Source organism: Malaclemys terrapin, chromosome 1 (genome assembly GCF_027887155.1).
Source record: "Malaclemys terrapin pileata isolate rMalTer1 chromosome 1, rMalTer1.hap1, whole genome shotgun sequence".
NCBI lineage: Eukaryota > Metazoa > Chordata > Testudines > Emydidae > Malaclemys > Malaclemys terrapin.
Window position 1 is genome coordinate 111914433 of NC_071505.1, and position 26906 is coordinate 111941338.

At 43.8% G+C, this 26906-nt stretch overlaps 1 protein-coding gene across 3 annotated transcripts in view; it reads left to right on the forward strand.

Moving 5' to 3' along the window:
• The window catches only part of BCL2L13 (BCL2 like 13), a 67074-nt gene that overhangs the window by 9609 nt on the left and 30559 nt on the right, over nucleotides 1-26906 (forward strand). For all 3 annotated transcript variants that reach the window (XM_054035557.1, XM_054035565.1, XM_054035553.1), the window contains exons 3-5: nucleotides 9051-9158; nucleotides 22682-22838; nucleotides 25317-25386. In XM_054035557.1, the coding sequence (XP_053891532.1) occupies nucleotides 9051-9158; nucleotides 22682-22838; nucleotides 25317-25386 (335 nt within the window). The remainder of the gene's footprint in view (nucleotides 1-9050; nucleotides 9159-22681; nucleotides 22839-25316; nucleotides 25387-26906) is intronic.

The window sequence follows — 26906 nt, forward strand, 5'->3', positions numbered from 1 at the left end:
AAATAATTCTTCCATGAAGACTTTCACTGTTAATCCATCATCTGGGGAAGAGGAAGGAATAGGGGAAATAAGCAGTGCTTGAAGAGTGTACTCGTCTAAGGTAGATTGTAAATAGCATAGCCCAATTACCATGTCTTCTCTTATTCTTTAGTGCCAAACATTCAACAAATAATCATAAAATGAACATCATGTATAAATATCTTGTATGTTTTGTTGGGTTGTCCCCTTTTTTTATTAGTTATTTATTTAGAAAGTATTAACAGGCTTACAAATCTTTGTCATGTAAATATCAGAAACAAAACAGTAACCATTACAATAGTGAGCGTTTGTTTAAAGAGACATTATGCAGAACTGTGGTCATCAGATTTGACAGGGTGTTGCCATATTAGAGTGAGCATCATTACATCATCTACGACGGGTTGATTTTTTTTAAGTGAAATCTCTGATTACACATTTAGCAGACTAGAAATATCAAATATTAACATTCCAAAAATTTGGACACATGCTGGAGTTTCTTGCAGGTGAATGTACTTTGTTGATTTTTTTCAGTAAATGGTAACCAAATATTAAATATCTATTCTCTGTTTCTTTTGCTGGGTATATAATTGGTTCATTAATTTTTCCATAATAACTCTCTCATGTTGTTTTCATAGAATATATGGGTTGGAAGGGACCTCAGGAGGTCATCTAGTCCAACCCCCTCTCAGAGCAGGACCAATCCCCAGACAGATTTTTGCCCCAGATCCCTAAATGGCCCCATCAAGGTTTGAACTCACAACCCTGGGTTTAGCAGGCCAGTGCTCAAACCACTGAGCTATCCCTCCCCCTGTAGGGTTGGACTTTTTTCTTTTTCTAGTGAGCAGCTATCCTATCAGTAGCATAGCAGCTATTAGCAGATGAGATTGATTTCCTTTTGTGTGACCATTTCCCCATTAGAAAGCCACAGGAGGATTACCAAAGGATCGTTTAGTAAGAAATATCCCACAACCTGTGGTGTTTGGTTATGAATTGTATCCCAGTACTTTCTAATGACTGGACATATGCACCGTGTATGCATAAAATCTCCTCTTTCATCACAGTTTCTCCAATGTTTATCCCCACTCAATCTATATACAGTATATTTTTTTACCCTGACTGGTATGAGGTACCATTAAGGCAGGATCTTAGTCATTTTCTTTTATTGTGCCACAGACTGAGGTTGCTGGTCCTCTTTTCCAGATCAAAACCAATTCCTCTGGAGTAATTTGTCCATCCAGATCCTTTTCCCAGCCTGTTGCCTATACACATTTTTTGGGTGTGGAAAGTTGTCTGTAAAAATTGATAATTTCTATTAAAATTTGTTTTCTGTATAAACAGCTTTTTTTAGAAAGCTGAGAAACAATGCCTAATTTGAAAGCACTGGTACCATGGAGAGTGAGCAAGTTAAGTTAGTTTTGATCTCTAAATAAGTTAGAAACTTTTCTTTCTTGACTAGCTGGCCAACCATTTGTATTCCATGGCTCTCCCAGTCTTTAAAGCTCTCTGGTTCATTATTTCCATTAAGATCTGGATTGTTTTGCAATGTGTGACACTGGTGAGGAAAAATAATTTATCTCATCTGTAGTTCTGTCCCAAACCTATAGGTTATCTTGTGCTAATGAATGTGTAGTAATTTCTGGAGGGTGTGATATTTTTTATTAATCCGGTAGCCTAGCAGTGTTTGCACAGCCACAGTTTTCTTGTTGAATAAAGACCCAGTATTTTGGCTGGGTTAAATCTCCCCCCCAGTCTTACTATTATTTTGAGCTTGCTGGCTTGATAGTACCATAGAATACTTTGAACAGCTAGTCAGTCAACTCTGTTTAATGGGTCTGTACAAAGTATTTGCATCCTTGATCTTTTCTTAGTCTGGTCTAGACTGGGCGGGGGAATAGAGCTAAGTTACGCAACTTCAGCTACGTGAATAATGTAGCTGAAGTCGATGTACTTAGATCGACTTACTGTGGTATCTTCACCGCGGTGAGTCGACTGCTGCCAGTCCACCGTTGACTCTGCTTGCGCCTCTCGTGGCACTGGAGTAGAGGAGTCAGCGGGACAGTGTTCGGCGGTCGATTTATCATGTCTAGACTAGATGTGATAAATCGATCCCCGCTGGATCAGCGGGTAGCGAAGACACACCCTTATTCTGTATAAATTCTAACATCATCCTCTGTGTATTCCTGCTAGGGTTTTAGTCTGGGATGATTACCGAAAGATTCTGAAACAAGAAAGATATCCTTGGCAAAATGTTTATTTTGACTGTGGCTTTTCTTCCCAACCAAGAAATGGCATACTTTCCCCACCACTCCCAATCTTCCTTTATTTTCTGAAGTAGTGATTTGACATTTAAATCATAGAGCTCTTCTAGGTTGTTTGAGATATGAATTCCCAGGTGTATTATAGAATTTGTTGCCCATTTGCACACAAATGACTTCTGGGGGGCTGACTTCTCAGAGTCTGGCAAGTTTATAGTTAGCATTTCAGATTTAGCATAACTTATTTTAAATCCAGATGCTTTCCCAAAGTCATGGATTTGTTCACATACTAATTTTAGGGACATACTTCGTTTAGATAAAAATATTACATCATCTGCATATAAAGCTACTTTCTGATGTGTTCCTGTCAGTTTTATTCCTGTGGTAGTCATTGTTCCTTATCCTCTGTGCAGAAGGCTCCATGGCCAGTGGCAAAGGTAAAAGAGACAATGGACATCCCCGCCCAGTAGTCCCTCTGTGTATTTCAAAGGGGAGATTTAACCCCATTATCTTGTGTAGCTGCCTTGGGGCTGGTGTAAAGAGCAGTTATCCATGTAAGGAACTGGGGGCCAGTAATGTCCCTTTGGGACTAGACTTGAAACAGAAAGTTCCACTCTATCAAAAGCTTTCTCTGCATCAAGTGATGATAAAGGAATTGGATCTTGTTTAAATCTGCAATTATGGATGATTCCAAGTACTCTCAGTATTGTCTGACATTTGTTTATCCTTAATACAGTTTGACCTGCATTCACGAGAACTGAGAGCATGGACTGCAATTGGCCAGCCAGTATTTTTATTAAAATCTTTGTCATGATTCAGGGTTGCCCATTTTTAATGTCTGACACTACTAGCTCTTGTATTTCAGCACATGTTCAAATCAAGTTACGAGGGAAGGGAAATCCTTAAAACTTTTTTCCCTTTAACTACCATATAGAAATACACAAGTACTGAATCAGAATTACCTAGGTTATCTGTCAGGGTTTGCAAAAAGTAGAGAAATCAAGGGGGTAGTATCAAAATATTTTTGAAAATTGCGACTATCTCTGTGGCACTAAGTTCATACTTCAATCTGTACAATTAATTTTTTTGTCTTTAATAAACAATATCTGTTTGTACTTTGGTGTCAGTGTAATTTCTGTTGTAATTTTATCTCCTGCTCTGTGAAGGGACAGGCACCTGAGTACCAAGACACCCATGCATTGTCGCACTTACGATTTATCTGTTTCATAAGCTTTTAGTGGGAAAGCATGGGTTATTTGGCTATCACAGGAGATGTGACCATGCCATTTCCTAATCTTTGATAACTACATTTTATTTCAATAAACGCACATTGGGTAAGAACAAAGCCACTATTTGAAATAGACATTTTCATTACGAGAACAAAAGATTCCAAGAGGAATCAGTATTTTTCTCTATCTAAGATCAGTTTATGCAAACATAGAAAATAACTTTGAGTTTGTTTAAAAGTGGGGAGGAAATGGAGAATCCTCTAAGCATTTAATTAAAGATCAATACTGAAACTGAATTAAGAACAAAATGTCAGTACAAGTTTTTGTATTCAACTGACATCCAAAGCTAGGAGAACACAGAGCTTCTGAGTAAAGATAACTAGCTAACAAGTCTGCTATTTAGAGAACATAGACAAGTTTGCTTATGCTGCAGAGGGATGTTCTCTCAGACATGCTCTTCGTTGTTCTAGGAGAATACTTTCAAAATTTGTTCTTTCCATCCCCATTGCTTTAAACCTGCCTCATTTCCTTCAGCAAACAGACAACCAACACTCGTAATCTCTTGCCATCATTACTCAAACTTTCTTGCTGCCATTCACACTTTTCTCTCCATATCCCCACCTTCCTATCTGTTCATATGCCACTGCCAAAGTCAACTTCCTCTCCGGCTCTGCCCATGTTATTTTCCTTTTTGCCTGTTTGGAATCCCATTGCTTGTCATCAGTCATATATATATATATATAAATTCAAGCTCCATTTTTTCAATTTTAAGGCCCTACATAACCTCACCCTACCTTCATCTCTCCTCTCCATCCTCTTCTTATCTCACTCTTGGTGTCTCCTTTACTGCTTTCTGTGCTTGTAACAGTTTTCCGTTTCTTGTTGCTTAACAGGCAGCTCATGCACAAGTGTCTGGCATTCCATATGCTTGATCATTATGATTATTATTTATATTATGTGTGGTATGAGAGCCACTAAATGCAAATGAAAAGGAGTTGTTTGGGATCCCCCAATGGTAAGGAGTGAGAACTTCCACTCCTCAGAAAGAAGCAATATAGGGAATGATAATGTTGCATTTTCATGTCATTAAGTCGGTATGACAGTATACATTGATACAATGTCTTGTCACCCATGCTGCAGTACAGCATCAGGGTCTGATTTTGTGGTACTCTGCAGCTCCATTTGACCACTTTGAATCTTCAGCTGTTTGTGGTTGAGCACCACTACTTTAGAGGATGAGAGGATTCTATCATTTTGTTGATGTATGTTGCCTATCACTTAATCTTAGTCTCAGTAACTATAAAGTTGCTTGTAGTATTCTCAGATCTTTCTAGGGGAAACATTTAATATAACTAACACTTGGATTGACGTACTTCTTATTTTATGGAGTATTGAGCCATCTGCGCATTATTTAGGAAGTGCTGACTGTGTGGTTGCTGTTGCTTTGGCTTAAAAAGCAGCAATTACATCAACTTTAGCCTACTGATCTTGAAGAATAATATATGGAGATACACCTATCTCATAGAGCTGGAAGGGACCCCAAAAGGTCCTTGAGTCCAGCCCCCTGCCTTCACTAGCAAGACCAAGTACTGATTTTGCCCCAGATTCCTAAGTAGCCCCATCAAGGATTGAACTCGCAACCCTGGGTTTAGCAGGCTAATGCTCAAACTACTGAGCTATCCCTCCCCCTAAAGAAGGAAACTAATACGGCCAGTTCTGTTTCAGACATGTCCATGCAGACCTCTACTACAGCAACCAGAAGTCAGCCTTTAAATAGTCTCCTGCGAGTATCCCCTTTGGTGCGCCAGACTTCAAGCATCCACACTCTTCACAAGGGGAGACCACGTGACCTCAAAGATTACTTGAATGAGTCTTTGAGCTCCAGCATCCCTGTTGCACATTGCGCCTTGCTGCAGCCCAAATGAAATCAGACTCCTGAAAACTTTGCCTTCTTAGGGAGCAATGTACTCAGTAAGTTTTTTGCAGCAATACCCAGAAACCTTTTCAAAGCAAGGTAGCATTTATTAGTCAACTGGAATACAGTGTCTGGAAGTCCTTAGGTTAGCATGGTGAAAAACAGGTTCAAGTCAGATTCCTTAGGCAGAAGCCATAGCCCCTTGAACTTTTTGAAACTTTGCATTTTTAGAGAGAGGTAAGTGATTGCCTCTGTGTACACAAATTTGCAGAGGGACAATAGGGTTGAGGTTTGTTGTTTCTCACCTCTACATATTTATTTATTTGATTTATTTATTTGAAAACAAGCATGTTCTCTGGAGACACAAATCCACAGTTTGAGAACTGCAAAACTAAGCATCTCTGATAGTGCTCAGTCTAGAAAATACAGAGTCCCATGGGGTAGATAGAAAGATTAGCCTAAATAGTTTATACAGAATCCCCTGGAACCCCATAAGTTTGGGTCCCTAATCTATGAACTATTGGAACTCATTTACAAAACTTTTCTTAAACATTACATCAATATATTGTCTCATACTATAGAATTAGAATTTATAATCCCTATTCCATGATGATACATTATAGCTCAAAGATATCTTAATTAAAGCTATTTTTAGATAGTTTTTCCTCAAAAAGCATTTTATCAAAAAAATCCGATTTTTTTAAATCATTGATTTTTTTTTTTATTTTATTTTTTTTTAAATTCACCTTGCCCTGCTTTGACTTTCTAGTCATTAAGTGGTGATGTTCTTTACTGGGGCTCCTGTTGTCTGTTCTGAATTCTCCGTTCTGATGTGTGGTTCCAGCCAGTGCTTGTTAAAGTATCTGGTCTCATCCCAGAGAGAATATGGGACACTTGGGCATGTCTCCTTCTCCTCTACACTCTGTGTATGATACATAAACTGAGATGCACATATGGATCATAAATCTATTAACAAAAACTCGCACATTCATCACACACACCCATGATTAACTTGTGCAAACTGGAGTGCAGTGATACAAATTACTGTGTTCTTTGTGCTTTCCTCCTGTGAGGAAGTGAAGGGCCCTGCAAGATCCACTTGCCATTAAAGGTTCTGCGTTGGGTTGACCTGTCCTTTTATCCTTGGAAAGGTAAGTTTGGCTCCACGTGGATCCCCTATCAGTGCCACTTCCGGGTCAGCCACGGGGTATCGCTTGAGATCATCATAGGATACTTCCATTTCCCCAGAAGCTGATACTGAAGTCTTTTTCTTCTGGTTAGTTCTGAACAGCTTTGAAAACTACTTAAAGGGGTACTTCTCTTTTAAGACCCTTCGTATTGCACTGAACTGTTCTCTGAAATTGGGCATGTTTCTTTATATTGATGGGGATCAAGAGAATGGAGCTGCAGGAAGCTGGAGTCTGTTGATCTTTGCAGTGTTTGCTCTCTGTAGAGTCACTGAGCCAGAGAGGTAGATTTTTTTTTTTTTTTTTTTTAATGCTCTGGCACCGCTAAATGGTTTTATACTGTTGGAATCTGCTGCTGTAAAGTTGAGGGTGTTGATGAGATAGAAACCATTGACTTTGCAGCATCAGTTATCAAAACAATTATTTTGTACGCTGGCAGCAGTGGGATTTCTCTTGCTCACATTTTCCACATGACTTGTTATCATGTATGACAGCTTGTCATGTGCAATCAGCATCACGTTAGTCACATGAGAAAGGGTCGTTGTCTACACAGGCTGCTGCCTTCCTTCCAAGCAGGGCAGGGTGAGGCATATATTAAAACAGGAGGCTGTATGTGTATGTACTTGTTGGTTTTGATGGTGAAGTTGTACTTCAGTGATTCCAAGAGGGGATATTGAGGGAATTGATAAAGCTTTAGTGTGCGGCTGCTCATTACCCAAAATAAGGAAGAGCTCTTCTCTTGAATTTATGGTTCGGGGTGAGAGAAAAAGTGTTTGAGAGGAACTTGGGAAGCTAAGGAAAATAGTTTGAGAGGAGGAGATAGTTGCATAATTGTGGGGCTGAGAAAAATGAAATGGGACTGGCCATCTGCTGCATTTTTGAACTGTTCACATCAGGAACTGTAAACCTTTTCCGCTGACTCATGCATTCAGTTGGCATGAGTGTGCTTCACACAGGTAGCTACAACTGGAGAATAGCATATGTATATGAACAATTCTGAAGTTCCTACCATGCTCAGCTAGATTGATTTTAGGTAAACACTTCCAACTCACTTTTCAAATACAGATGTCACTGGAAGCAATGCTAATGAATATTACTAGGCTGTTTTAAATGTCTAAAATGTGGGAAACAATGATCATGAATAGAATCACCATGGAGGGTACAAAGATGAAACCTGGAGGGACAGAGTGGAGCCTCTAAAGGAAAGCTGAAGGTAGTAAGGAGAGCTAAGAATCGGGAACATAATCATAGAAGCCTAGTTTGTGGACAAAAGTTATTGACACTGTTGAAGGAAACAGAGATCAGAACAAATAAGGACTGATTAAACAAGATTAAAAAGTGTTAAGAATGGGGGAAAGGGAAGGAAAAAAAGTTGGCTCAGAGTTGAGAGTCTGATGTGGCACATTCTTTCTAAGCACCTGTTCTTTGTGGCTTGTACCTTTTCCCAAAGAGCAGCTACTTAAGCAGCATTTTTGTTGGCTCTCTCTCAGCCCAGAGGTGAACTCTTTCCAGGCAGTTAGATTAAAATCCAATTAGCAGTTTCTGAAAGCCTTGAATATTCAATGTGTTTTCACCTGTTCAGAAATAGTTTTAGACTTTTCCGGTTCATAAGTCAAACACCTGGGATATTATACCATTCTGAACAAAGACAAGTGTTGTTGACATGTCTGAAATAATTTGGTTTAGTTGTTAGACTATCTAGAACAAGACTTTGGAAGCTTTACATTAGATGATCTGTTGTGACCTGTAGACCCTATATGAAAAGGAGACCATAAAGCCCAGAAGATAAAAGGGCTGCCTAATAGAGATTTTGGGATTCTTCAGTACCTGGAGTTTGAGGTGCCTTTTGTTGGTTGACTGCTTCCTTGGATTTTTTGTGTATGTAGTTCTGTAAAGTTTAAGAAATATCAAATTATATTTATTCTCAGTATTTAGATGAGACAGATGGTACTAGATAAATGTTGTAACTTCTGATGCTGTCTGCTTTGATTTGGTGTAGTTTGATATGGTTTTGACTGACTAGTTATTTGCATATTGCTTATTTGCATCCTCTGGCTTATGATTAGGATGGTTTTGAAAACTACTCTTCAGTTCATTTTTGGATTTAAAATAGTGTTCACTATTTGCTGTTTGTGGCCTTCCTTTTAGTTGTTTACTAATTAATTTGTTAAACACTTTTTACATATTCTTATTTAAGCCAAATAGAGTATTCTGCATGTGTGCAAAATAGACTATTATATGGATTATACATTGATCATGTAATAAAGCTCCATTGTAATATATGTAAAAAGAGGTCAGACTTCATGTTGCTGTGGGAAGTTGAACTCTGTTTTGTGCAACTAAATTCTAGATTCTTTACACTTAAAAATTTTTTATATCAGCAACCATTATTTAACTCTCCTGGCAGATAGTGCACCTTTTGACCAACTTCTCTGGTTTGTTTCAGGGCCCCAGGAGTCTGTAATACCACAAGCTTTGGAGAAAGAGGTTCTAGAGAAGCTTAAGACAGAAATCGAGAAGGAGCTAAAACACCTCGATGAAGAAATTTCGGAAGGTCTGTGCTTGTTTGGTGGATTTCGCCCCCTCCCCCCATTTATTTCAGTTGATGCAACCTTATGTTATAATGCTACAGTTCAAGTATGTGCATTCTCCATGGTAACGTGTGTGCATCTGTGCCCTCTTGACCAGAGATTATAAATAGCAGGGTGTGCGCCTGTGCAAAGCAGCGCCTTACACGTCCTTGCCTGGGAGCACAAGGAGGCATGGACATGCTGCTGCTCCAATTCTTTCCCAACCATCTCGCGCTTGAGATGGAACAGTTGTGGTGTCTGCTGTTTGCATCTTCTTTCTGCCTTTCACATTTTCTTGTTTATTTTATTTACTTAGCTAGTTTTTATTTGTTAGTTTCTCTTGTTCTCTTGGAGCACAATGTGTTCTTGAGCCCGCCACTCCCCCACCTCCCCCCCACCCCCAGTTTCTTTTTGCCCCTGAATTTCTTGCATCACCTGTTCTGGCCTATGGCACTTCTCCAAATTATGCCTAAGACTGAGTCCTGCCAGACCCATCACAGGTCTCTTCCCTGTAGCGATAGGCTCCCTAGCTCTCTCTGGTGTCTCGGAGAATCTCATGTCCCATCCAAGTGTAAAGTATGTACTAGGTTTAAGGGCAGGTCCTGCAAGGATAGAGAGGCTAGGCTGAAGCTCCTCTTGAAACATTCTTTAGCTCTGGTAGGGGTCTGTTTCTCCCCCACTATACATCAGCCTCAATCTCTCAAGCTGCACAGTTGACTTCCAGAGCTCCAGCGGAGGTTCCAGAGATGAAGCCCTCTAAAAGAAAAAAGCCCTTCACCCCTTTTTTGAGAGTATCCGATAGAGAAAGTCACTTATTACAGCTAACTACCCAGAGACCTTGCCTCCCATAATGGGTACAACTGAGTCTGCAGCTGACACTGGTACCAAAATCTTGGTAACACCTAAGAAGTCATCTCGATAGGAGGTCTTCAGTTAATTAGTACCGAGAGAGACCTGCTTTGGTACTGTCTGATGCCTCTAGTCACCAAGGTGCATCTAAAACCAGGGACTCTAAGGGCTGGTCCACACTAACCCCCCAGTTCGAACTAAGATATGCAACTTCAGCTACGTGAATAACGTAGCTGAAGTCGAAGTACCTCAGTTTGAAATAGAAGGTACTTACCGCGGGTCCACATGCGGCAGGCAGGCTCCCCCATTGACTGCGTGTACTCCTCTTGCAGAGCAGGAGTACCGGCGTCGACAGCGAGCACTTCCGGGATCGATTTATCGTGTCTAGACACGATGCGATAAATCAATCCCAGAAGATCGATTACTTACTGCCGAACCCGGAGGTAAGTATAGACGTACCCTAAGACTATCTCAAGGGCTTTGGAACAGACATCCTCTTGGAAACATTGAGATCAGCCAGACCGACCCCTGGCTCCCTGTCCAGGACTGCCCTCCATGAGATATAAACACTTCAAGCACAGAGATATCATCTAGTCTGCCTTTCTGGTACTGTATGCGCCATCCCCAGTCCTACATCAATCTCCATTATCGTCTTAGGCTATCATAGCCCACCAGCACCCTCTGGATTCCTTTGCCCTGAGGATCTCCTCATCTCGGAGAAACTGGAGTCCCCTGTCTTAAGGGGTACTGTAAGAGCCTCTCCCACAGTGCTGCTTCTACAGTTGGTGACCAGGGGCAGTGAGTTGTATAGGTCCGTGTTGCTCGGGCTCCAGGAATATTCAGGACCGGGGGGCCCGGCTCCACCAATGTTCGGAGTCGGGTCTCTCCCCTGGCCCTGCCTGCCGCCCCCGCACCTCCAGCTGAGCGTTCCCTGCCTGCCGCCCTCACGCGCCTCCCCCAGGCCCCGAAGCATCCCTGCCTCAAGCGGGAGGCTGCCCTGCTGCTCTGCGCTGCGCTTCCTTGTTGCTGCTGCTGGTCACTGCTGCCTACAACACAGGAGTGATGCCGGCGGCAGGCTGAGACGGCTGCCGCACCTGCGGGGGGAGGAGGCTCGTACATGATTGGCAGCCCTCCCCTCCCCCGGCACCCACTGGGAGGCAACCCTGAGGGGGGTTCCGGGAGGTGGAGTCTGGACCTCGCTTGAGCAGCTGCTGGGGCTTGGGTGAGTGTCTGACCATGTGATCCGTGCCCCCCCACCCACAGCCACCACTCCAGGCAGCCTCATCCCCCATGAGGCTATGGTGAGGGACAGCAGGTTGCAGCAGGGGAGGCGGCCACATGTGCTGGCAGCCCCCGGCACCCACCCACCACAGGGGAGGCAAGGGGGCTTCCTGGACCTGAGCAGCTGGGGCTTGGGTGAGTGTTGTGACACTCTGCCCCTTCTTCCCCCACCGCCCCCCAGTCACCGCTCCTGCCCCATGCTGGGCAATGGGCAGCCCCATTCCCCCACCCCCAGTGAAGCTATGGTGAGGGGCAGCAGAAGGGGAGGAGGCCACACATGATGGCAGCCCACCCCCGGCACCCACCACGATGGGGATGAGGGGGTTCATGGTGCAGGAGGGGGCTCAGGGAGGGGGTCTCCTGGACCTGATAGGGGTCCTAGGAGCATGTGCGGTGACAGTGGTGCAGGGTGAGCGTGCTGTTGGGGGGAGGAAGAAGGGGGCCCCTCCCCTGGAGCTCACTGGGGGAGAGTATTGAGGGGGAGGGGTGTGCTCTCTGGCCCTAGCCCTGGGGCAGTTTTTCTGCACCCCAAGCTCCTCATCCCTGGCCCTGCACCCCCAGCCAGAGCCCTCACCCCCTGCACCCCAACCCTCATCCCAGCCCTGAGCCCCCTCCTGCACCATGAACCCCCTCATCCCCAGAGCCCTCACCTGAGGGGAAAAATATGCAACTTCAATTTGGCGGTCAGTTTGGGGTATGATCGTGGTTAGCACAATACTTGATTATTTTACTCTCTTTAAATTATATAATTGGTTGTATATGGGTATAACAAAATATAATGTATTGAAACAGGCGAGTGCTGCTTCTGACTTTCCACTTTTAATTGGCCCTTGTAATCTTGTGGCGCCGGCGCATTGTAGCTTCATTTTATCTCAGCAACAAATTTTTGATTTGTAGGACCAGTAATAATCAACAATAGATACATTCTTAATAAAGTTACCCAGAGGAAAATAATTCATCAAGTGATGGCCTGAGTTCGACACCCAGCGTTCAAACTGAAGTTATACAAAAGAAAGATGCGGCAAATCTATAAGATAAGAAGTTTTCAGCAGTCTTGGCTATAATTTTTACATGGTTGGAGTACAATAGTGAGCTTTTTGCTCAGTCTGCAAAAACTGTTCTGAAAAGAAGATCTTAATATTTTCTACGAAGGCCAAGCCAACGTTTATTTCGTCTGGATTTCAAAATTGGAGACACATTGCGTGGTTTTACATCATACGAAAAATCCTCCTGTCACAAGGAAGCGGTACTGAAGTATGCTGCTCTGCAATTGCAGGTAAATGTTTCTGCACTAATGTCGGCCAGTTACAGAAAACAATAGCAATCAGCTAGGAATGCACTGCACGAAATCTTTAACAGTGTTCAGTACCTAGCTCAACAAGGAATAGAACTACGTGGACATGAGGGATTCAAATTTGATGCAGCTCTTGTTGCTATGCAGTACAGATTCAGAGGAACTGAGACAGTGGCTTAGTTGCACAAAATGGCTGTCACCTCAGGTTAACAACGAAATAATCAAAATGATGGCAATGATGGTGCTAAGACAAATTGTGCAAAAGATAAAGGCTTCAAAGTTTTACACCATTGTAATGGATGAGACTACTGATTTGTCAAGAAAAGAACAAGTAAGTTTTTCTTTAAGATTCTTTTCTAGTGAAGACTGGGAGATTTATGGGGAGTTTATTGGGTTTTACCAAACTGATGTGAAGGATGCTGCTTCTCTTTTCAAAATTGTGGAAGATACATTTCTCTGCTGTGATTTGCACTTTTCCGTTTGCTGGGGACAGTGTTACGACAGAGCCAGTAATGTGTCCGGCAAATTTACTGGATTCCAAAGCCAAAGTGAAGGTCCAGAGCCAAGAGCGGAATTTGTGCACTATGCTGCACATTCTCTTAACCTTGCCACCCAGGGTATCCTACATAATATTCCAAAATGTCGTGATATGTTTTCGATGGTGAAAGATCTCAATGCCTTCAGGGAGTCACCAAAGCGTATGGTAGCATTCAGAGAGTTTCAGAATGAAGGGGAGCCTTATGACCATTGTGCCCAACAAGATGGACACTAAAGATCAGTAGCATTAAATCTCTACCCCACAACTACAAGGCCATGATTAACTGCCTAGATGAATTTAGTTACTCTTCAGAAGAATTTGCCACAAAATGTAGTGGATTCTTGAAGCAACTTCAGTCTTTTTCAACGTACTTTACACTAACAATTCTTGTGAAAGCCATGGGTCCTGTAGAAGAAGCTAATGCAAAAATTGAAAGCCCAAACATGTCATTGGCAAGCATTATGAAGGAAGTTGGCCTGTTGCAAGAGGTGTTGAGTGGGATGCGCACCGACTCATCATACAATCACTTCTGGGAATCCACAGTAGTGAAGGCAAGAAATCTTTATTTAGATGATCCTACACACCTGAGAACGTAAGCCACTGATATGGCTCACCATGGAAGCCTTCCTTACACCTTCAGTGACCCCAAAGAATATTTTCATCAAATATATGTCTGGATCATTGATGCTTGCAAAGTTGCCATTGAACAGAGGTTTTCAACAGAAAGCTTTACATTCGCAGTAAAATTAGAGAAGGATATAACTGATGCAGCAAATGGCTCAAAACAGGACATTGTCCCAATAAGTGAGCTTTCCATGGTGACATTAACATGAAGAGGCCATCTTTCCATTTAGAAATGTTGAGTGATATTTGCAGATCAAGAAATTGCTAGTTTAATTCGGTGAACGAAGTGAAGCAATTTCTGAAACAAAACGAAGGCTTGAGTGACATGTCAGTTACAATTCTCCTGATATTATTCTACACAATTCCAACTACAACCTGCACCGCTGAGCGATCATTCAGTTGCCTGCGCAGACTGAAAAATTATTTGCGAATGACAATCACTTGGCATTTCTGCACATTCATAAGAACTCTACCTCTGAATTGGACATTTCAAGTCTCCTGGATGACTTCATTTCAAGAACTGAACAATGACAAAAAGCATTTGTTGCCTCCGAAAGAACATCACAAAACAAGGGCTACATTTGTGTTAATTTTGGGAAGTATTTGCTTTTGAGGGTTATTGATCGTAGAGTGCCTGGTTGTTTCCATATTCAAAAGAATATTAATAAAGTTGATATTCTCAGTTAAATAATTTTTTCTTATGATAGTGATATTGTGCAATATAGGAAAACTGTTAAACGCTTATGTTTCCAGTCCATTTTCCCATTATTTTAAAATATATATTGGCTTACAAGGCAGGTGTGTGTGTGGTGGTGGGGGGGGTGGGTTGCAGGACTTGGACCTGTAATGGGCACCACCAAAAATTATACAAACCTGCCACTTCTGTTGGTGACTGAACCTTTATGCACAAGAACAGGATCTGATCCACTGCCTTTGGTACCAGTACTAATGCACAAAGCCCCCCCTATTCTACTTAGGGGATGACACTTGGAGGTTTCCATACAGGGCTCTGTTTTAGCACTGTTAACACCCTGCTTCTCTAGGGACATACCCTGAGGTGGCCTTTCCAGCAGACGCCTCAGATTCCCTGGAAACAAATGTCCTTTGCAACCCTTCTCCTATCCACTTCTGCAGTGGGCCAACAAGAACACCTGTTAGTACTGCAACAACTACCAGCACCACAAGATCACTTCCCGGTACTGCATGTTCCCATGGCATCTGAGGAGACTTAAGAGGAGAGACACCCGTTGACTGAAGAAGGGTCGATCCTTTTAGCCAAGTTAGCGTCATCCTGTGGTGAGGTGGTAATGCCACCACCGCCTTCCTATGCAGATGACTTTAGGACCTTCCACGACTTAATGAAATTTCCATTTGAATCCCTTCGGATTCCTTTGGCGGAGGTCCAGGAGTTTCAATGTTCCCTAGTGGATATTTTACGTAAGATTATATATGTAAAATATCCGGAGTAAGATCACCCTACCCATCAATGAGGGCCTGTTATCACCAGCATATACTCTGTAGCAGGCACCTGCCACTATTCTGTCTACTTAAAAACAGGCAGGCAAAAGATTACATTCTGACCAAGATAATGGTGTATGTCTCCCATCCCGTCACTAACCCTACTTCACAGTAGTTATGTGGCGAGTGTCCTGGTCTCCTGAGGGAGGTGCAGTATACTGTGGATGACCTCCCGTTTGAAGAGCCCAAGCTCTTCAGTGGCCACAAAGACTCCTTGCTCCACTCGTTTAAAGACCCTAGGACAACATTAGATCTACGCTAGCTCTACGGAGCCCCCTAGAAGGGGATCCAGACCCTCAGAGGAGGGGAACACCATTCTCCATGACCGCTCAACATGCACTTTCTTCTAAGGCTTGGTCTACACTACCCCCCCCAATTCGAACTAAGGTACGCAACTTCAGCTACGTGAATAACGTAGCTGAAGTCGAAGTACCTTAGTTCGAACTTACCTTGGTCCACACGCGGCAGGCAGGCTCCCCCGTCGACTCCGCGGTACTCCTCTCGCCGAGATGGAGTACCGCAGTCGACGGCGAGCACTTCCGGGTTCGACTTATCGCGTCCAGACTAGACGCGATAAGTCGAACCCAGAACTTCGATTTCCAGCCGTCGAACTACCTGGTAAGTGTAGCCAAGGCCTAAGTGACCATTTTGATAACCTGGTTGAGGGCCTCAAACAACATCTTCCTCTAGATCTTCTGCTGCACAATTCTGCCATCCGCCATCCCTTTGGAGACTACCTATCCCACTTCCTACCTGCTTGAGAGCTCATTACCTAAGACAATTGAGCTGTTTCCCCAAGAATTTGTTGGTAAAGGATTCTATTCCCTATATTTCCTGGCTTCCAAAAGAGGCGGTGGTTGGAGGCCGATTGTTAAACCTCGGAACCTGAACACCTATCCCCTATTGCACGCATCAGGATAATGATCCCTGGATTGGGAGGACTGGTTGATTGCCCTTGATTTCCAAGATGTTCACTTCCATGTGTCTATTCATCCCTCCAAGAAGCATTTCTGCATTTTTCCATAGGCTTGGAACATTACCAATAGCTTGTCCTTTCCTTTGGGCTCTCCGTGGCCCCAAGGGTGTTTATGAAGGACCCTTCAGCAGTAGTGGCCCACCTGCATCAGTGGGGCTTTGCGGTCTTTCTGTATTTGAATGACTGGCTCCTTAGGGGCTGCTCTGCCCAAGAGGCTGAGTTAGCAATGACCAAGGCCCAGGCCTCTCTGGGCCTCTGCATCAATCTAAAAAAGTCCACATTTACCCCATTCCTGAAAACAGACTTCATTGTGGCCATGCTAGATTTCCTAACTGGCAAGGCTTTACCCGCCTAGGGTGACCAGATCACCCAAGTCAAATATCGGGACGTGGGGGTGTGTGTGTGACGCAGGGGGGGGGCCTGGCAGGGGGCGTGGCCAAAAAAAAACACACCTTCCTCCGCAAGCGCTGGAGGGAGGCCCAGGAGACTCAGGGGAAGTGCGGGGCCGGGGTGAGTGGGGGTCTGGCCTGGTCCCGAGCGGGCGGGGCTCAGTTGGGTGGTGGGGAGAGGAGGGGGGGCGGCCCGCGGGGCCAGGCGGGGCCAGGCGGTGGGGCTGTTCTCACCCCCGGGCAGCGGGACTCGGGAGCCGCCACTGCTGCGGCTCCCACTGCCGCGAGGGGAGGAAGCCCAGACGCTGGCCAGGGGCTGGGCGCAGCGTGCGCGCTGCTGGGTCCCTGCGGCAGGCCTGGGGGGTTCGGGGGTGCCAGAGCCGCGGCCGCCAAGCACCATGGCCGCTTCCTCCCCCCGCGGCGGTGGGAGCTGCAGCGGCGGCTGCTCCCGAGTCCCGCTGCCCGGGGGGGGAGAACAGCCGCGGGCCGCCCCCCTCCTCTCCCTGCCGCCCGACTGGGTCCTGCCTGCTCGGGGCCAGGCCTGACTCTTGCTCACCCCGGCCCCGCGCTTCCCCTGAGTCTCCCGGGCCTCCCTCCAGCGGTTGTGGAGGGGGGAGGAATGGTGAGCCCGGGGAAGAGGTGGGGATTCGGGGAGGGAGCCAATCGGGGGGGGCGGGGGGGGCGCGAGCACTTCCGGGCTCCAGGCTCTGGAGCATTTCCTTGTTTGTCCAGTGTCCCGACCGCACGTCGGTCGGGACGCGGGACAAACAAGGAAATATCGGGACAGTCCCGATAAAATCGGGACGTCTGGTCACCCTATACCCGCCCAAGGACAGATTCTCCACTATGTCCAGCCTAATCTCTGCTCTACAGCACAGCCCACAAACAACTGCAAACAGGACCTGCCAACAACTCCTGGGCCACATGTTGGCTGCCATGTCTGTTATGCTGCATGTGAGACTGCACTTCAGATGTCTTCAGGCATGTCTAAAGACTACATATGCTCCGAACAGAGAGAGCCTTTCCAAACATATTACCGTAACACACTGAGTACTGGATTCTCTCAGGTAATAGAAAGGCCGTCTGAAGGTCTGCATGGGAACTACATACACGTCTGCCATGTTCAAAAATCCTCACAACAGATACCTCTCTTGGGTTGGCGAATGCACCTACAGGGTGCCAAGATGGACTGCACCACATCAACATCCCAGAACTAAAGGCAGTCCACTGTGCATGTCAGCACTTTCTTCATGACATAGAGGGACACTTTCAGGGCAATATTCGACAACAGGCAGCTATGTACTTCATAAACTGACAAGGAGGAGCAAGAGCCCAGTCCTTAGGTGCAGAATCGCTAAGGCTGTGGAACAGGTGCCTCTCCCATCATATAGAAATTTCTGCAGCTTGCCTACCGTGACTTCAGCACACAGTTGCAGACAGCTTGAGGAGAAACTGCCATTAGAACCACAAGTGGGAACTCAGCAGCTCTGACTTCCACAGTATCTGCCATACGTGGGGCCTCCTGAAGGCAGACCTCTTTGCAACTTCAACCAATATGAAATGTTGCCTTTTTTGCTCCAAAGAGGATATGGCCACAATTCCTTGGGAGATGCCCCACTAGAACCTTGGCCCTGTGTCCTGCTCTACACTTACCTGCCTATTCTTCTAATCCTCAGGACCTTGCTCAAAACTGAGACAAAGGGGTGAGGTCTATTCAGATAGTGCCCTCGTGGCCCAGACTAGCTTCTCAGTGTTACTCAGATCTACTTCATCTCTCTGTGGCAATGTGTCTCTGCCTTCCCCTCAGGGAGGATCTCCTATCAGAGAGCTCCAGCTCTCTAACCCATTCAAACCTTTAGTCTCTGAACCTGAAGTCTTGGCTCCTAGATGGTTCTCAGGCATAGAATTAAATTTCTCAGCCAATTTTCAGGCATTTTCCTGCTAGATAAAAAACTTACTACTTGTAAGACTTATCAGCAAAAGTGGAAACGCTTCTATTCCTGGTGTTTTCACTGCTCTTTACAAGCCTCAGAAGCACCACTCCCAAGGATCCTATGTTACCTGTTGGCCTTAAAGACACAAGTTGTCAATATGCTCAGTTTGAGTATGCCTGGAAGCCATTACTGCCTTCCACTTGCCTATAGAAGAGGCTTCAGCATTTGCCCATACACCATAGCCAGAATCCTTAAGGGTTTATACAATTTATTTTCCCCCTGTCCAGAGCATCTCTTGTCCATGGGACCTTAATCAGGTCTTTAGTGCCTTGAGGAATACCCCCTCCCCCCGTTTGAACTCATGGCTACCTGATCTCTCTCCCTCCGGACTTCATAACTGGTTGCCATCACCTCAGCGAGAAGAATGGAAGAACTCGGGGCATTTGTGGCAGACCCACCATACACTGCTTTCTACTGTGACAGGGTCATGCTGTACCTTCATCTCATTTCCTGCCTAAAACCTCATTGGAATTTCATGTCAACGAAGAGATTTGTTTTTCAGTTTTCCGTTCCTCGACAACGGAGACTAGTGTTCACACACTAGACATTGGGAGGGCCCTCACCTTCTACCTTGATAGGACTAAGATCTTTAGGGCCTGCCCCTGACTATATATTTTTCCAAAAGGCATAAGGGACAGCCAATATCCACTTAGACTGTTAAAGTAGGTTTTGGGTTGTATCTTGACCCACTGTGAAGTGGTGGGTTTACATCCCCCTCATAGAGTGACAGTCTACTTTTATAGCCCTCCTGAAGGATCTCGCCATAGCAGATATCTGCAGGGCTACAACCTGATTCTCTGTTTACACATTCACCAAATATGCCATCCTACCTGTGTCCAGAGTGAATTGCCTTGATTTGCCTCCTCAGCATCTCCCTCCACGTTGAGATGCTGCTTGGGAATCTTTTCTTCTATGATGAGATAACTGGCTCTGTGGATACGGGGAAAGCAGTGGACATGATATATCTTGACTTTAGCAAAGCTTCTGATACGGTCTCCCACAGTATTCTTGCCAGCAAGTTAAAAAAGTATGGTTTGGATGAATGGACTATCAGGTGGATAGAAAGCTGGCTGGATTGTTGGGCTCAATGGGTAGTGATCAACGGCTCGATGTCTAGTTGGCAGCCAGTATCAAGCGGAGTACCCCAGGGGTTGGTCCTGGGGCCGGTTTTGTTCAACATCTTTATTAATGATCTGGATGATGGGATGGATTGCACCCTCAGCAGGTTCACAGATGACACTAAGCTGGGGGGAGAGGTAGATACCCTGGAGGGTAGGGATAGGGTCCAGAGTGACCTAGACAAATTGGAGGATTGGGCCAAAAGAAATCTGATGAGGTTCAACAAGGACAAGTGCAGAGTCCTGCACTTAGGACGGAAGAATCCTATAAACCGCTACAGGTTGGGGACCAACTGGATAAGCAGCAGTTCTGCAGAAAAGGACCTGGGGATGAGAAGCTGGATATGAGTCAGCAGTGTGCCCTTGTTGCCAAGAAGGCTAATGGCTTATTGGGCTGCATTAGTAGGAGCATTGCCAGCAGATCGAGGGAAGTGATTATTCCCCTCTATTCGACACTGTTGAGGCCACATCTGGAGTATTGCGTCCCATTTTGGGCCCCACACTACAGAAAGGATGTGGACAAATTGGAGAGAGTCCAACGGAAGGTAATGATCGGGGGCTGGGGCACATGATTTATGAGGGGAGGCTGAGGGAACTGGGCTTGTTTTTTCTGCAGAAAAGAAGAATGAGGAGGGATTTGATAGCAGCCTTCAAGTACCTGAAATGGGATTCCAAAGAGGGTGGAGCTCTGCTGTTCTCAGTGGTGGCAGATGACAGAACAAGGAGCAGTGGTCTAATGTTGCAGTGGGGGAGGTATAGGTTGTATATTAGGAAATACTATTTCACTAGGAGGGTGGTGAAGCACTGGAATGGGTTACCTGGCGAGGTGGTGGAATCTCCATCCTTAGATGTTTTTAAGGCCCGGCTTGAGAAAGCCCTGGCTGGGATGATCTAGTTGGTGTTGGCCCTGCCTTGAGCAAGGGGTTGGACTAGATGACCTCCTGAGGTCTCTCCCAAACCTAATCTTCTATGATTCTGGTGGAACACCCATAGGGACATATACTCAAAGAAGAAGTGGTTACTTACCTATGCAATAACTTGAGTTCTTCAAGCTGTTTCGTCCCTATGGGTGCTCCACCTCCTGCCTTCCATCCCCCCTGTGATGGAGTCTTCCAGGCTCTGCCCAGAGCCATAGATGCTTCTATTTACCGTCTCTGGTCAAGAGTGCATGGGCACAACCACATCCTATGGTGGAATCCCATAAGGACAAACATCTAGAAAAACTCAAGTTACTATCCAGATAAGTAACCTCTCCTTTTATAGTGTTGAGATGGTAATGGATGTTCTAGCAACGGTTTTGTTAATATTTTTCTCATGCTCATAACTTTTTTTCAAATTCTCCTCCTTTTCTTTTCCTTAAATTTTTTGTGCTTGGTCTCCAAAAGGAAAACACTTCAGAAAGCTTGAGCAAAAGTCTTTCACCGATTTGAGTTATCGGTTTGAGTTATCATAATTACAGATTTAATTTTGAGTGAATTTTTTATTTTTAAAAACAAGTGTATTCAATTTAAATTAGAATATCTAATTTTTAATGTTTATCAACACTGTTGGCCCCAGTGTACTGTGCTTCAGCAATTCCAGCTGGTGTAATAGGTGTTAATAGTGTAACAGCTGTTATGAGCTGTTAGAGCAACTCTCAGGCTGCTCTAATTTATGCAGGGAACTAAATCAGCATATAGCAGCCAGGAGATTCAGGGGAGTGCAGAGGTGCGATATAGCTAGCTTTGCACCTCCCTTCAAGTGCACCCTTCTGTATTTTAATATTGATGTAGGTGTGGCTTTTATGCTGCTACTGAAGTTCACCATTGAGACCCTAGCCCACATATATTTTGGATTATGCAGATATGCAAGTACCCTGTGAGTCAGCTGAGATTGTTATCCTTTTTATTAGCAAGAAGTTACATAGCTGTTGTGTTTTTTCTATTTTATAATTTTAAACAAATCAAGAAATACAACAGCTAAAATTTTTATCATCTTAACTTGCCCAGATTATGTAGAAAGGACCCAATTTTGCTCTTGGATAAATCATTGCAGCTACCTTTGCAGTGGTGTGTGAATATTTTAGAGAGATTTGTGTACTGTGTGCGCCAGGTGAGTAAGTTAAGGTTGCTATGAGACCCTTGACTTTTGTATTTCCTGACTTTTGTGTTTGCAATTTTAGATTCAGTGTCACATTCCGGTAAATTCCAATCCGAAATGAATACTAAAATGCCCTGTTATATTGGTTTAATAATACTGTTGACTATTAGCTGATGTGTTTTTTAGCTTTGAGTGTACAACATCAAAACATAATCTCAGTGAAGGTCCGCTCGGACACCTGGTCTATACACAGTATTTATGATGTCTATGATTATCATTGATCATGGATTAAAATTCCAGTCACTGGATAACTTATTGTAGGGAACAGCACTCCATGGGCAGGGGTGGACTAGATAACCCATTAGAAATTAAGAGATGGAAAAAATCGTAGTCAAACAGAATATTATTTTAAGAATTGCACTTGGGCGTTGTTGCAGATATAGCCATGTCTGTGGCCAGATTCAGCAGTGATGTAAATAGGGATGTAACTTTCACAGTGGGTATAATTGTGAAAAAGTGTAACTTGGAGGTGGTTTTCAGTAATTGTGCAAAATATATATAGCTTACAATTCACATATACGCGTGGATCTTCCTGTTAACACAAAGCTCTAAGTAAGAAATTAGAGGGGATGGTTTGGCCCAGAGACATCTATGGGTTTGTACTTAATTATTTCAGGCTGAATTTGCCCCTGGTGTGTCTTTCTGAAATTGTTATACAAGCACGCTCTTACTCTGAAGCCAGGCATTTTACTGTGTGAAATTAATTTCATGTGACTTCATAGTAGCTGAACAGTTTTGTGGCCAATTGTATTTAGTGTTTTGGGGTTTGTTTTTGCTTTGTCCTCAGCCTTCACCAGCACTGGGTTTGATTGCCATACTTCTCCAGTATTCAGTCCTGCCAATCCAGAGAGTTCAATAGAAGATTGCTTAGCTCATCTTGGAGAGAAAGTGTCCCAGGAACTGAAAGAACCTCTTCACAAAGCACTACAGATACTGCTTAGCAAGTAAGTTGTCATTTTGCTTTGCTCAGTGGGAAGGTACTTTTCCCTTTAAATTCTTACGGTTGCATTGTTTTTCTTCCAATCTTCCTTTGCCCCCCCCCACCCTCTGCGCGCTCGCTCTCTCTCGAGAGAAACAATAGCACAAACACTCCTTTGCTGTGTTGAACATTAAGGCAATTTTCAAACCCTTTTAACTTCTGAGCATTGAGCCTCCAAGATTCACTTGACATACTTTTAAACTACTGGTTGATATCTGGCAAACCATAAATTTCCTAGATACTGGACTGAAACCAGGTTAGCATCCCCACTCAACACATAATCTTAATGTTAGGTTCTTGATGCTGTAACTGCAATACCATGGGCTAATGTTGTTGATATCTCTGTATTTTAGGTATCCCAGATGTTGCTAAACTTGTCTTGGTTGCACATCTGCCAGTGGAACTACTTCCACATTTTTCATTGTGGGAACGTACCTCTCAGCTTGTCACGCTCCTGGCCTTTAAAATGAGGGACAAGTAGGAAATAATAGAGAAGTTACATTCAGGTAGCGCAGAAACGTGTTTAAATGTAAGTCAGCTTTTTTTGTTACTTAAAAATTTGTGTAGTGGGGTGGATCCTCAAGGAGCCCACATGAGACAGAAAAGGGGTTATTTTACTTGTTGATTGACTGTATCCTTTCAAGAGAGTGTGGGCAGTTGGGCTATCTGTAGAGAATAAAGAACTGGCCTTTCGTCTTAGGAATCAGTTTAAATTCCAATAGGGCATGTAACTGATGTCCCAGTGTCTTGGTTAAAGTGCTGGTGCTAGATAGTAGAGTTGCTTTGGTTGCTTTTTTTTTTTTTTTTTTTAAGTGTGTATGAGCAATCTGGGCTTTAGGGGAGCCAAACTGACTTTCTCCTATTCTGGTTGCACTGGATAACAATGCATCTGATGTCCAAAAATTGTGCATAGAAATCTTGGGCTCTGATGAGCCAGTTTGGGAGATTATCTATATAAATATGGCTGTGAAGACAGCATTGGAAAAGCTTGGGCTCCACTATTTCCGATTTGTAGATGTATACACTAATGGGGTAGGAGGAAATTGAGATTTTCAGGTGTCCTCTGCCCGTTCTTTGAGTATTACTCTCCCAGAACTCTTCTTGCATAGCTGTTCCTGATATTTTTAAATGACAAGGTACTGAAATCCCAGAGTATCAGTTGCCAAGTTTTTCAGTTCTGATATTGTGGGCCTATAGTACCTCATACGAGCACTGGGGAGGGATCTATGAGCCCTTATGAGGAGAGTGACTTTCATGTAGGCTTTTGAGAGGTAATGAGATGTGTAAGTAGTTCCTTGACTAGACCACCTTCTTGCAGTGAATCAAGTGGTCCAGTTGCTGACTTAATAAATTAAATTGGTATTAATGGAGAGTGGATTGTCACACTTTCTTGGGTATGCAAATTGGGTCTCTTTGCACTTGTTCATAGACCAGCTAAGATCCACCAGACTGAATCTCAAAGATGCTACCCTCGGTTCCACAGAAAAGGTCTCTTGTTACATCTAGAGTATCTGACCAGGACTGTTTGTGGAGCCAATCAGCTCTGTTCCTTGATCCTCCCAGCTGAAACGTGGTCTAGCCACTATGTCCTCCATCTTCAGAAGCTAATAAATGCAACAACTTCCCTTATGTCCAGTTTTTATTGGGCCAAGAAATGAAGTTGTCTTGTGTATGGAAGGGCATAGTGCCGCCCATAGGCTGTCACATCAGCTAATGATGAAATTTCTCTAACTTTTTAGAAAAAGAATGATTACTAAGCACTGATTTGGTTCCACTTTAATTTTTTCTTGATGCAGTACATAGTGCTAATGAGACTTCTGTGCTAAGATCTCTACAGGCTAACTGGTGTTTGGGTGACCCATGTGAGTTACCTGTGCACAGAAATAGTAGTTTTGTAGATCTTTCATTTGCCTAGCATATTATGTGTGCTCAGAGACCGACTTAGTTATACTAAACCCTTAGCACAAAATTGTCTTTGTTTCAGTGCTCTACAAACTGTCCGATCTTGTTAACCATCTATGTGCTCCTTTAGAAATATACACACTATATCTTTCAGATGGCCTCCTACAGACAGGGGGCTCTTTTATCTTCCATTGATTTCCCTGCTCCTATTGGTAACTGGTAAGCAGGAAATGGAGAGCTTATGGACCATTAATGCCAGAGGATAGTTTCCCCCTTTGCAGGATGATCAGTTTTTCTTTACCTAATTCCCTAAAAATGAATTTGCTTTGTTTTACTGAAGGAATAACTCTGGATTATAGCACCAAGATATCAATGCTGTCTGGTTAATTTTTAAGCGGCACTTTAATTTTAAGCTTCATTTTGACATGCTTTGTAATTGCATGCAGTGGATGTGTGAACACTTAGTTACCCGGGAACTGGAAGAACTTTAATCTTTGTTTTTTTCCATTTATAACCTTTGATGTTGGTTTAATTCCTGCAGGCCAGTGACTTATCAGGAATACCGAGAACGCACTCAGGAGACAGACGCTCATGCCAGTGGATGGAGCAAGGTAATAACAGAATTATCTTAACTTTGAGTTCTTAACACTTGGAAACTAATGGGGAGGATTTGCCCTATAATGCTCCCATAGCAGGATATACACACCTATGGACTTCAAATATTTAGTAGCACTCAGAACCAGAAATAAATGAGTTGCAGTCCAATATCGTCTCCCCTCAAAAAGGTGTGTGTGTGTAGATATGATAATTAGTTCTACCACGAGTGCCGGGGACTGGACTAGATGTCCTCTCGAGGTCCCTTCCAGTTCTATGATGTGCAATTTTTTTTTTTTTTTTTGCTGGACTGCACTTTAATGCATTTGCTAAGTAGTAAGACGAAGAGACAGAGCTGCTGTTGCTTGACAACGATGCATGGATGCCCATTATTAAAAATTTAAAATTCCCTAGAAGCATTTGCTGTTGTAGCAGTTCTGTAGTGAAAATTGAGAAGAGTGTTTCCATTATACTTCCCTGCAATCCCTTCTCAGTCGTTTTGTGGGCTTTTTAAATTCTTTTCACTTGTTAATCTAGTTCTGAGAAAAGTAGAGAGAACCACACGCTCCCAAGATTTTGAGGTTTTAATGGCTCAGAAAATTGAGTTAAGCTTCCTGCAGCAGCCTCAGCATCACTATTGTAGGGGTGTGAGCTACAAGAGGGCTTTTTATTATGTCATTGTGCAATATGTGATAGTCGATTTTGCTGATACAGTGGTACTGCATCTTTTCTATAATCTGAGATGCATACTGCTTTGCACTACGTTGTATGATCCATCTATCTTGAGAGATGTTTCTCCGAAGATCCCAAAACTGTAGAAATGAAATGCAAATCTATAAATGGAATTTCTTCATCTAGAAGACAAATGCAGCCACCTCTGGGATGAAATGCAGTGACTTATTAACAGTACACAGCTACACTATGCAGCAAGGCAAGACCAAAAGTTAATTTCTTTTCTAGTTGAAACTTCGTGTGGAATTTAGGTAGCCTAATATAACTACCTTAGTGAGAATATGGCCATTATAGTGAGGCTAACACTCTATTTTTACCCTTGTGTGTATGCACACAAAAGCTGAGATTTTTAATGGCCACAAGTTGCCAGGTCTCTTTTTTCTCATTCAAAAGAGAGCATAGGTCCAGCCTGATGCTAGCTGGAGCATTGGTTCAGCACTGACCCAGCAAAGAGTGCTACATGTTGAATGGCAAAACTACTTCCTACTGATGTAAGTGATAGCTGCATTGAGATACTTTTGACGGTGCTAATTTTGCTTGGCCCTGCCTAATTTGAGATCTAATGGGATTATAATACAAAATGAAAAGACATGGGGATAGCTCAGTGGTTTGAGCATTGGCTTGCTAAACCCAGGGTTGTGAGTTCAATCCTTGAGGGGGCCATTTAGCGATCTGGGGCAAAAATTTGTCTGGGGGTTGGTCCTGCTTTGAGCAGGGGGTTGGACTAGATGACCTCCTGAGGTCCCTTCCAACCCTGATATTCTATGATTCTGTAAGCCCACAGATCCAGAATTGAAGTTCCCAC